Source organism: Leptinotarsa decemlineata, unplaced genomic scaffold (genome assembly GCF_025532065.1).
Source record: "Leptinotarsa decemlineata unplaced genomic scaffold, Ldec_3_MD MMD2_P_RNA_scaffold_6, whole genome shotgun sequence".
Classification (NCBI taxonomy): Eukaryota; Metazoa; Arthropoda; class Insecta; order Coleoptera; family Chrysomelidae; genus Leptinotarsa; species Leptinotarsa decemlineata.
This window is the reverse complement of record NW_027412533.1, coordinates 2,708,071-2,720,639: the sequence shown is the minus strand read 5'-3', so window position 1 is coordinate 2,720,639 and position 12,569 is coordinate 2,708,071. Positions and strand designations below refer to the sequence as shown.

General features: G+C 35.7%; 2 protein-coding genes across 3 annotated transcripts in view; one reads left to right on the top strand and one right to left on the bottom strand.

The window, feature by feature from the left end:
* Positions 1-12,569, top strand: part of LOC111509595 (phosphatidylinositol phosphatase PTPRQ) — an 89,129-nt gene that overhangs the window by 13,144 nt on the left and 63,416 nt on the right. Inside the window, exons 3-4 of one of the 2 annotated variants that reach the window (XM_074169787.1) lie at positions 455-634; positions 4,876-5,055. In XM_074169787.1, coding sequence (XP_074025888.1) covers positions 455-634; positions 4,876-5,055 — 360 coding nt within the window. The remainder of the gene's footprint in view (positions 1-454; positions 635-4,875; positions 5,056-12,569) is intronic. The other variant, XM_074169788.1, reaches the window with a different exon arrangement.
* LOC141480067 (THAP domain-containing protein 2-like) lies at positions 9,716-11,322 on the bottom strand. The gene is made up of 3 exons (XM_074169778.1): positions 11,066-11,322; positions 10,446-10,647; positions 9,716-10,251 (listed from the first exon to the last, which is right to left on the bottom strand). Exons 1-3 carry the CDS (start codon positions 11,134-11,136, stop codon positions 10,153-10,155), a joined length of 372 nt encoding a protein of 123 aa, XP_074025879.1. The 5' UTR covers positions 11,137-11,322; the 3' UTR covers positions 9,716-10,152.

Below are 12,569 nucleotides of genomic sequence, written 5' to 3'. Positions count from 1 at the left end.
GAACTGAAATTACAATGAAATAACATACAAGCAACAACCAAATTTAAAAAAATAAAACAAGAAATAAAAATCAAAAATATAAAACTAAAAGATTCCAAATCAAGTTACTTTGCTACGTTACGATTGTTAGTATCCACAATCGTCTTCGTGTGATGACTGGACTTATTCCTTCGAGATCTGATCTGACTATTTATAGGTCATTCGACTGCTTTCACCTTTCCCCTGTTCCCTCTCTCCGCTTCATTGGTTTTTAGCGGGAGCTGACGGCGGCAGTTGGTCGTATTCCGCTTGATTAGAGGTTTCCATATGTTACGTATCTCTACGTTAGCTTGGCTAAATGCGTAAATTTTTTTATAGATTATTTCAGGGATTTCAAATCAATTTATATCATATTAGACAACGGAAGTCCGAACTGATGAAAGTAAATTGAACTATTAAACATTTTTATCTACAGAAAGTGAAGACCATGCAGGCACCAAGTTGTTCGCAAGAGAGCCAGCGGAAAGTGGCACGTCTAGTTACATTGATAAAAGTACCATTGAGGCAACTTCGGAATTTACTGATCCAGTGGAGACTGCACCACCATCACCTAAATTTAAACTAGAACTGATGTCTAGAACAGCTGAGGACTATAGTGAGAATCAACCAATTTCGATAGCAGCATACAAATTTACAAATTTTCCTAATTTGCACCTCCAGAACACCTTTTCAACAAAATTGTGTGAAAACTTCTTCGAAGTCGCAATTTAATAAAACTCACTAACTAACTAATATAATTTTCTTATCGCTTCTGAAAACTTCGACACGTGTTTCGCTATCGAATATCTTTCTCAAACAGAACTATTAATTACTCCTAAATTATAACCATTTTACACAAGTATTACACTTTCTCCTTACAGTTTATGATTAGAATAACCGGGGGGGTTTATTCAGAATTGTGTTTAGGAACTTTATATGAAATACTTCCAGTGGCGAAGGTAGGTTTTTGATATACCACCCTATCCCATTATGCAGTATATTAAATGACTTCGTACAAGTGAAAAATCAAACAATGTTTTTCAGTTTCAAGTCCAGAATCTCTTTGAGCTGTCGAAATTTAAAAAGTATACATCTTAATTTCTTCTTTAAATAATGAATGTGATAATCCCATCTCAAATGTGAATCTATTATAACTGCTAAATATCTAAGATGCGTACATACGCCTATTTCTGAAGACTTCTGAATGTTGATTATATCCACAGAGAACACTTGTAGTATCCTAATGGTAGATAATAAGTTTAATTTTAATTCAGAGACAGTTGTCCATAATCAAATCAGTCTTTGATTATTTCTAGGCCCTTTTCTGTCTGTTCCTTTACCATCGACCATGTTTCTCCAGAGTAAACTATAACGGTATCGTCTGCAAAACTGATAATGTGTCCAGATGGGCCTGCCTTAAATATTCCATTCAAATATATGCAGAATAATATTGGTCCCAGAACCGTTGCCTGGGTTATCCCACATTCAAATATTTCTTCGCTACTTTCAATGTTTTTGATTTTCACTTCTTGTTTCATATTTATCAGATATGATTTGAATGGCCCCTAATACCAATGTTTTTCAGACATAATAGCAAAATAGAATGGTTAACAGTATGAAATACTCTCGATAAATCTAAAAAACACCTATTGTGGGCTCGCTCGTATCCAGTGCTTTGTAAATATAATGTAAATATAATCCGTTTTGAGAAGATTTTCCGTCTCTAAATTCAAATTGTGAATAGGACATTACTTTGTGTTCTTTAAGAAAGATTTAGTCTTACTTTCAATAATTTTTCCAAAATCTTGCCGTGACTGGTTATTAGGGATGCTGTGATCTATATTTAATTACTTCGTCTCTATTTTCCACTTTTGAAAATCGGAGTAACTATTGATATTGTAATGAATCTAAAGCCGGCCCTGACCGATATCTCAGTCAGCAAACGCATGACTCATCGCGAAACACCGCGGGGTAGATGAGTCTCGAAATACCTAGAGAGATGCGGAGCGATCGTTGCCGATATAAAAAGGCGCCGCTTCTAGTCAGTCAGGCAGTCTCTACTTAGAAAGTGAATCGTGCGTTTAAAGAAAGAAATCTAACTGTGAAGATAAATTAAGCGTTAGTTGCTAAGTGTTGTACATAAATTAGTTGTGATAGTGAAATATTGTTAAAAATAAATTTGTTCAAGACAATTAATTCATTAATTCGTTACAATATTGACAAGTCGGAAAGTGCCTTGTTTCTAATACTCGATTAAAAATTTGTGATGTGGGTTTCGCAAAATATTGCACAACCAGTTTTAGTGTTTCACTTTTGAAGTTATCAATCCCGGATGCTTTGTTATTTTTGAGTTCCCTAATTATGTTTGAAACTTCGATTGGGATGGTGGGTTTGAGGAATGTACACATTTCGCCATAGCCACTGCATACTGCAGGAAACATGGGGAGGATGCCGTCGTCTTCACCGACTCACTGAATGCTATGCCGGGTATACAAAAGCTATACCCTTCTTTTGTGTATCAAATTAGGATAGGAAAAACTAACTGAAATGGGAAAACGTATCAAAACTGTTTGGGTTCCTTCGCATGTAGGAATAGTTGGCAACGAAACTGCTGACACACTAGTTAGAGAGATTAGTTCAAACCCACACATTTTACGATTCGCTATGAACCACATGAGGATTTGGTCCATAATATACGATAATTAGCAATCAATACATGGAGGAAAAGGTTGCAAGCTGTGGAGAATAACAAGCTCAAAAAAATCAATCCTAGATCAAACTTATAAAATCACTTTTCACTCTTTCGTAAACATCAGACAATTCTAATCCGTCTTAGAATTGGCACACAGAATACACCCACCAGCATCTACTGAAGAAAGAAAACCCCAAAAGATGTATTTCCTGTGATGAAGAATTCAATTGGACATATTATCACGGTGTGTTCTGACTATAGAAAGGAGAGGTTGTCAATAAGTTAGGTTAGGTCCAAAGTGAGTGGGTCTATTCGACCCTTTACCGCAACCCGCAAGGGTTTTTTATGGCTCACACCTATTCTCACTCGGCCAAACAAACCCAGCTTCTTAACGAAGCCGATTAGTTTGTATGGTGAGTGGTCGTTCAGGTCAGATGGTAAGAGTGCGGCTCTGCCGAACTCTACAGACCTGATTCGGTCCCCAGCAGGGCGGACACAAAGTATATGCTCTGTTAATGAGGTAATCGGATAGTTGAGTTGCAAGATTCCCACCTTGATACCCACGGCAACCTTCCCATATGAGGGTTCTTGCACGTCAGCTACACCTGACGATGCCTTAGATTCAATCGTGCAGGGCTTTTTCGCCTCTGGTTTTTGTGAAACCTTACTTGAGCGCAAACGTTTGCTAACCTGCTCATGGGGGGTTAGTTCCCCCAACTGAGACAGATTCTGCGTACGCCGCAGCTCTCGCTCTTGAACTAAATTTACAGAGAGGTTAGTTGGAGTCGTAAACTCGACATCCTTCTCCTCTGTAGACTCGCTCCCGAACTAAATTTACAGTGGGGTCCGTTGGAGTCGTAACTTGACATCCATCTCTTCTGAAGACTCGCTCCTGAACTAAATTTACAGAGAGGTCCGTTGGAGTCGTAAAGTCGACATCCATCTCCTCTGGAGACTCGCTCCTGGACTAGATTTACAGAGAGGTCTGTTGGAGTCGTAAATTCGACATCCATCTCCTCTGTAGACTCGCTCCTGAACTAAATTTACAGGGAGGTCAGTTGGAGTCGTAAACTCGACATACATCTCCTCTGTAGACTCGCTCCTGGATTAAATTTTAAAGGAAGATCAGTTGGGGACGTAAACTCGACATCCACCTCCTCTGTAGACTCGTCGTCAGAAAAATTTTTAAGTTAACTCTGCCCATGAAGGTCCCACTAGTAGGTAGGGAAAGAACGTCAATCACGGCAGAGCCCCGCATTACCGTGACAAGGCGATGCTACGACGAGAGGGGGCCCGGTATCGCGAATGTTTCGTAGAGACAGCTGATAGGTTCAGTGTCATTCATCCTCTCGGCACGGATACACACACCTTAGAATTAAGCTATCGTTGGGATGCCATTCAGGATGCCCCGTATCTCCAGCGGGGCTACGTGGAAGCAGGCATCCGATGGCCGGTTTGCTCAACCCCCACATCCCAAGCCAATGCATTCGCCGAAAGCAGCATGCACAGTGGCTTAGGCAGTGGAAGATGAACTAGGACAGCCAACCCGCCCGTCAATAGGACTACCCGAAGAACTCAATATCTACTATCTATAAATATTGTACATCTAATATGATTGTAATGTGATTCATATTGTACCACAACGCTACCAACCTTTGTAGTTGATGTCTTTATATTAATTGAAAAAAAAACTTAGATTATGGTTAGGTGATCTTTTTATTATTTTCGATATATTTTTCCGTGTTGATATAGGAATCGAAGTCAAAATAGAAGATTTGAGGAAATCTGGAAAATCTAAAAAATAGATTATATAGTGTAGGGTTTTTCCTACAACTATTTAGTTTAGAAACATTTCATTTCTTTTTTGATTTTTATTTTTTGTATTATAAATTCTTGTTAGGAAAATAACTTTTCATAACTCTATTGTCGAGCAGTCGTACAGAATATCCATCTGCTTGGGTTTTTTATGTGAATTCTTTTCTTTTTATTTTTACTCAGCATGTTTGTATTTTTTCATGGCAAATCATTGAAATACTTTATTCTCACCAACCCAACGGTTATTGCGGAAAAACATATGGATCACGATATCAGTGTTTCAGGGTTTCATTGAGATAATCAATTTTACGCATCATTCACATTGAATTATTACACATTTTTATCCACAGAAAATGAAGACCATACAGGCACCAAGTTATTCGCAACAGAGCCGGAGGAAAGTGGTACGTCTAGTTACATTGATGAAAGTACCAGGGAGGCAACTTCGGGATCTACTGGTCCAGTGGAGACTGCACCATCATCACCTAAATTCAAACTAGAACTGACGTCTATACCAGCCGAGCACTGTAGTGAGTATCAACCAATTTCGATAGAAGCATACACATTTATAAAAGTTCCTAATTTGCACCTTCCAGACCACCTTTTCATCAAAATTGTGTGAAAACTTCTTCGAAGGTTCAAAATCACATTTTAATGAAACTTCGTAACTGATATGATTCACTGTGAATTTCTTTGCCCTTCTAAAAGCTGCGACAACGTGTTTCGCTATCGAATATCTTTCTCAAACAGGACTATGAATTACTCCTGAATTATAACTAGTTTAACTCTAAAGCATTAGCTTTTTCACACGCTCCAATAAGAATAATTCTAGGCTAGAGCGGATACAAACAAGTGACTAGAAGACAAAGGTGATAACAGGTATGAATAGGAAAAAACAGGTCAGTTATGTTCACATAGTAATCATTCGGACTGAGTAGGGTCATCTGTGAAGAACAAATTCAACAAAGGGAAGCTTTTCAAATCAATTTGATCGTTCATTATATATTGGCAACTTTTTAATTTATCAATATCCATACTTTCCAGAAGGTTCAGAAGTTTCAAAACTTTTTTCTGGAAATGAAGGCTTTGAATTCAGGATTCGGAATAATGTTCTTTTATACGTGCTCAAAATGATCTTTCAGTTTGACCTATGTAAAAAATCGGACATGAACCACAGGGCAATTTATCTAATATATCTAACACCAATCTCTTATCTTTGTTATTTTCAATATACATGCTCAAATTATAATTGGTTTTATACGCCACATTTATACATTTTTTTCAGAGATCAAAAAGCTTTATTCAAAGTTGGCTCAAATGAGGTAACGTTCTTCAATTTCTCCTCGTCTCTTGGTATCGGACAAATTTCTTTTATGGCTTCCTATATAATTTCAGTAAATTTACATCAACGAAATAACAGTCACTGGCTGTGAATCATACTGTTGAATTCTGCTATTTTTAAAAGGTTTTACTTAGCTTGCCCTGTTTACTTGTTTATTTGTTTGGGTCAAATTTAGTAAATCATGTTTGACCCCCTTCCTGTTGACAGATTGATCAGCAATTTGTTACACACATTCAGTTTTGATGACAATACAATTGAATGAATACTGTATCATTGTAAATCCGCAGCTACAAAATGGCGGATTACATATTTTGTCACAACTACCTCAATTTGGGTGTCAAATGACAAGGTTTGTCTAGTAATATAGTAGTACACTTGGAAAAAGATGCAAATTCAAGATGGCCACAGCTACAAAATGGCGAATTTTTTCACAACTACCCCAAAACGGTATCAAATAACATGGCTTGACTAGTAGAATAGCAGTACACTTTGAAAAAGATGCAAATTCAAAATGTCCGCCGGTACAAAATAGCGGATTACATATTACCTTGTAATACTGAGGCACTAAATGAACTCAACAGAATGAGGCGAATTGAGAAACAATGATCATAATGATAAAATCCTTGAGCATAGCGTAACCTGAGTAAATACTACGCCCAACGATTTTATTTCTTATACTGATCAATGCCATAGACTGCTGAGGAGAGTGTGATAACTGCTACTTGGGACCTTCGAAATTATTTTTAGTTTTCAGTACATTATCTTATTTGTTCAATGAAACCGTTTATCATAAAACTTTTTAAATTTTTTTTTTGCTCTAGATGCGTGGAAGAAATATGAATGACAATATCCGTTTGTGTCGGTTTACGAAAAATTGAAAAATCTTGTTTCGATATTATTAACTTTTGTCATGAAAAATTCCAGAAAATTTATTGAAACACCGAAACACCTAGATGGACTTCACGATAACACAGATTATTAATAAACACTAAACAATATTTTGTGAACCGGCAAATACGAAATTCAGCATTCATCATTTTGCCGCACACCCATATCAACACAAAGTATAGTCTATCCATTCCCAATTGGAACGGCAATTAAAATAAGAGTACAGTCATAAACATTTCTTGCCTGTGGCCCCCTAGTCGCCCAGATAGTTAGTAAACGTGCTATCAAATGTAGTTAAGGAGTAAAGTCTCAGCTAGCTGGACTGGCTGAATACAAATTTTTTGTCCGTTTCACAATATTTCTTCATCAGTGCCGTGTGTTCGTGGGGTTAGGTGAGGTAGTGAGTGGTTTTGCAAACCGATTTTTGAAAACTTTTTCTAGAGATCGATTACCCTAACACCAAACTGATATTTTTGCACTCGACGGACGTTTCGCTAACAAGGTTAGCATCTTCAGGAGAAGCAAATTGATACTAAATCTAAAGACAAGGGTTAGCTGTTTATATACCTAAAATTTTTTGGTCCGATGTGGACTTTGTTTGTTAAATGATGATTATCCTAATTGATTTTTCGGTAATTAACTAGTGGAACCACTACCTGCAAATTAATTTATCCGTTTTTTAATCTACTGTTGTCCGCTTTTTAATCTACTGTTGACAAATTAATTTGCAGGTAGTAGTTCCACTAGTTAATTACCGAAAAATCTATTAGGATAATCATGATTCAAAAAAGTCAAAAGTCCACATCGGACCAAAAAACTTTAGGTATATATACAGCTAACCCTTGTCTTTAGATTCAGTATCAATATCCTTCTCCTGAAGATGCTAACCTTGTTAGCGAAACGCGCGTCGAGTGCAAAAATATCAGTTTGGTGTTAGGGTAATTGATCTCTAGAAAAAGTTTTCAACTTTTACACCAAAGGTTCCAATCTCATCGTTTGAACCGATTTTTGTGAAAATCTTAGCGTTTTTGGGGTACTTTCATCAATATGGCTTTCTGGAGACCTTTTGAAACAAATGATAACATTAGGTACGTGTGAGAAATCTGTGTCAATCGACAGGGATCCGGAATTTGAAAATAAGGATTTACATGTTCAAGTTCAGCGAGTAATTTTAAATATTCATGAATGCTTGAAGAAGGAAAACTGTCACACTTCACAGAATGCTATTGTGAATAGAATATGCGAGTTAACGAAACTATCTAGTTCGAAAGTTCTTCGAGTCATTAAAATAGGGGATGTCATTGACCATGCAATGAAACTCGACTATCCCGATTACAATTACAAATCGTTAGAAACTCTACGAGGTGTCTTATTGTCTTGTGGTTTAAAATATAAAAAATTGAACAATCGGATGGTCATAATGGAATCGACACGCATTTTTCAACTCCGACAAGAATATTTGAGGCGAATGAAAAGCTACCGAGAATCCAGCAGACATATAATCTACCTCGACGAAACTTGGTTTGACACCCATGATGTTGTCAAATATGGCTGGGTAGACGAAACCAAGTATTGGGCTTTGAACCTTAGACAAGGAAAGATATATGGACTCGTAACAACCAACAGCATGCTGAGGCAAATCTGCACCAAACGCTAAACGCCAGTGGCGTATCTATGAGAAGGGTTCAAGACATAATCCTTCCATAATCTATATATCAAAGCAGTATGGACTGAATTATTTTATCGCCTCATCATATGGAGTCTTGAGTAAAAGTAATAAATAAATAAAAGACTTCCGGTGTATTGTTATAGGTATTTCACCTATAAACGATGAGATTGGAACCTTTGGTGTAAAAGTTGAAACTACTTCTAGATATTAATTACCCTAACACCAAAACTGATATATTTGCACTTGACGCGCGTTGCGCTAACTAGCATCTTCAGAAGAAAATTGATACTGTTAGCGAAACGTGCGTCGAGTGAAAACATCAGTTTTGGTGTTAGGGTCTAGAAAAAGTGTTTGTATTTCACTTGACACATTAATTGAATTTTAAGACTTATATTTATTGCACTTTCAGATTAATTCACACTTTATACCAATTATTATAAATAACCTGAGGTATATTGAAGTTTCAACTTTGAATATTTCTATAAAAAAAATTGTAACTTCATAAAGCATTATAAATTAATTCAAAATATTAACAATCAAACTCGTAATAAGTAAACATATTTATTATATTGTTATATACATACATACATCCAAAATTGTACAATATAGCCCTACTGCCCTTTAAATAAAATCATTTTAGTGAAATAGTTTCAAATAGCATATTTTGCTTCACTCTGCTTTTTCATTATGAAGTGTATCCTTATATTCAAATATTTTTCAATAATTGATTGTAATCAAAAGTAGACATGATTGACTTCATTGTCTAAGATGTGGTTATTCAGACATTGAAACATATCAACCGAAAGGCATTGTCTCAATATAGTATTGGTTAATTTTTTAACATTATTTCCTTTTGGCAAATCTTCGTGGTTGTGTCTTATAAGTTTTTCACTAATCTGGCAAATTTTAACAACATCAGATGAGGGATATATTAATCCGCCTTCAGTTTTTTGGGAAATAAGGGAATTAAGAAAATTCGCTTTGTTACCTATTAAGCCAGTAACACATGATTCACATTTAATTTTCATCGACAAATGTTTAGTAACAAAACCAGCTATATAGGTTACAATTTCTTCTGAGCAATGAGATAAAACATTGGTGTTCATGATATAACTATGTTCAGAAAAAATTGTTTCTAGTGATTGAGCTTCTTTTTCGGTTTCTAATAAATTGTCTTCCGTTATAATTGGTATTGAACTATTTATTTGCTCCTCAGGAGTTTTATTGGTTGTACTTGAAACCGATAGAATTGAAATTTGTTCTAAAGGTAGACAATTACCTATGCCCCCACTTCTCATTTCCGTTCTTATAAGGAGACGTTTATATGCAGCCATAAATTGACGGGCGGTTGGATTATTGTTCCAACCCCCTCTAGAACGAATTGAAGAAAAAAAGAGTTCTATATGGTCTTGACTTATTTTATAGAGAGGCAAATAAATCAAAAGTTCTTTATGCCATACTATGTCATCAAACAGATCCACTGCACTTTTGAGATCTAAAAGAAAGCCAATAAAGCCAGTTTTTCTAGGTGAATTTATTATTTTTTCATTATTGGGAAATTTCAAAGCACAAATATATTCATTGAATTTCGCAACAAAAGCCAAAACTTCAACGATTTTGCTTGGGCACAAAGCTTTTTTATAGCAAGGTGCTTGCACAGTTCTCGAGTTTAAAATATCAAAAGCGGTGTTGATATATTTAATAAAACGTACTGTGCCTTCACAATCTTCAAAATCTTTTAATTTTGCGGGGTGTATCTCTTTGCAGTTGAGCACTTGTTGATGGATAAGGTTCTGGTGTTTGGGGTCTAATTCGTTTCCTGTTTTTCTGGAAAATAAAAATTTGTTTAGTACACAACTCTCTTTATGGTAAGGTACTCTTAAATACTTTCAATCTGCTGAACAAAAAATGCATATTCTTTAATCTCTATTTAGCTGAAAGACATTGTCGACTGGCCTCTAAATAGAGAGTATCAATAAGGTTTGAAATATTAAGGTTATCAAATTGTTTTTGCAGTATACCTGTATTGACTGAAGACTTGTAGGTCGTTCTGGGAAAATAGTGGGTACAGCTTCATTCAACAATTTCGTTTTTTCCTCAGTTCTATAAAAATAACAGGTTTCAAAATGTTTTGAGCAGATACGATCGTTTTTTGATAGGGACCAGTTTGAAATCTTCATATTAGCTACCCAAATGGCCCGTCTATCTTCATTTCTAGGAAATCTGAAAAATGAAATAGTATTTAATAATAATCTATAAAATTTTCTTGTAATATGAGTAATGTATTGCACAGATCATTTTCAATGAAATAGAAAAGAAATATTTAATTTGTCTAGGGTCCACAATGTAGTCATTCATTTTTTTCAATCAAAAATGTATTTACAAGATATTCCAAATTTTCACTCGATCTGACCCTGCTATAAATGCACGCCAATGCAAAAAAATGGAACTTTCAAGGTGAATCTGAAGTCTATCATAAACTTATGAATGAAAATTCACAAAGTAAGCACTGAAATCTTCTTTAACCGTAGATTATCCACCACTGAGTTACATACTTGAAAATCTAGACATTTGCATACATAGTTTTCACATAATATCCATGTTTGGCCTACTGTTCCTAAATGTACTGATGTTTTCTCACCTGTGAAATGATATACCGGTTTCCTTTTTCTCGCTATTACTACTACAATAGTAAGATGAGCACTTCACCATGTTTATACAGTACTCACTCACAAAATAGTTCAAAATACACTCAATAATTGCACAAAATCGAACAAGCACCAAGATCAATGTTTAGCACCAACAATATGGCGGCCACTCGGAAATTGGTCACAAACTCGATTCGTACGCAGAGGTTGGCGTTATGTATCCCCTCTTTTACCTAATCTAAGCTTTGAACACACCTTCTTCAAGGGAAAAACGTGTTATAATTTTGCATGCCGGGAATGAAAGTGATTTCGTACCTAACGCTTTGCTTCTGTCGCCCAAAAATATAAAAGATTCATCTGCTGATTACCACGAAGATATGACTGTGGCTTTATTCGAAACCTGGTTCAGTGAGCAGCTTCTTCCAAATATTCCTCCAAACTGGGTTATTGTTATGGATAACGCTTCGTATCTTTCTCGGTTATTGACTACAATACCAAACAATAACACAAAAAAAGCAGATATTGTTGATTTCATGCGAAATCATGACATGGAAATACCCGAAAAGATTCCAACGAAAAAAAGGTATTACTGGCGACCATAAAACAACGTAATTTCAAAAAAGAGTATATTATTGATTCGATGTGTGAAACACGTGGTCATATTCTCTTACGCTTGCCTTCATACTATTGTGAGTTCAATCCAATTGAAATGGTTTGGGCCACAATTAAAGAAAGCTTGCGGAAATGTAATCAGTCACCGACTTTGAATGCTGTAGTGCTTGACAATATAAGGCGAGTGCTGAATGAAGTAGAGGTAATAGTGATATGTGGAAGAACTGTATGGCCCACGTTATAAAAGAAGAGAACAAATATTATGTGCAAAGTTCCATAAATCTGATCGTTATTCAACCCGATGATGATTCCACCTCATCCGAATATGGCGAAGAAGAATTTTGATTTTTCTAGCAATTTTGTTGGCTTCTATTATTTTGTAAATATATGTTTGACGAGAATTCGGTGTGATTATTTGTGTTTTCATTGTATTTTAGAGTTTTCGACTCGGAAATCAACTACCTTAAATTTCGAAGTTTTTCATAATTACCTATGGTGGAAAAATTCAGTTGAGATAACTTTTTCATGGGGTGATCAACTGCCATTTATGAATAGAAACAATTTCCAGAATTGAAAAATGAATTCAACGTATGTTACTCACCTTCTTACAGAGGAACACGTGTTCAATCATGAATTCAAAACTCTCCTTTCCAAAAAAAAAAGGTTAGTCACCCAACCATCTAGTAAGTATGGAAATTAATAAATTCAAAACTTCCAAAATCTAATGTAGGTACTTACGACCAAATTAACCAATCATGGGTAAAGATCAAACATATGACCGCCTTTAGCAAACTAAGCAGGGTGCCAAGAGTTACGTGTTTAGGAATAACAAGAGCAATGAAAATCACTTCAATAACTGTATTGGAAAAAGCAATGATGGGCAAA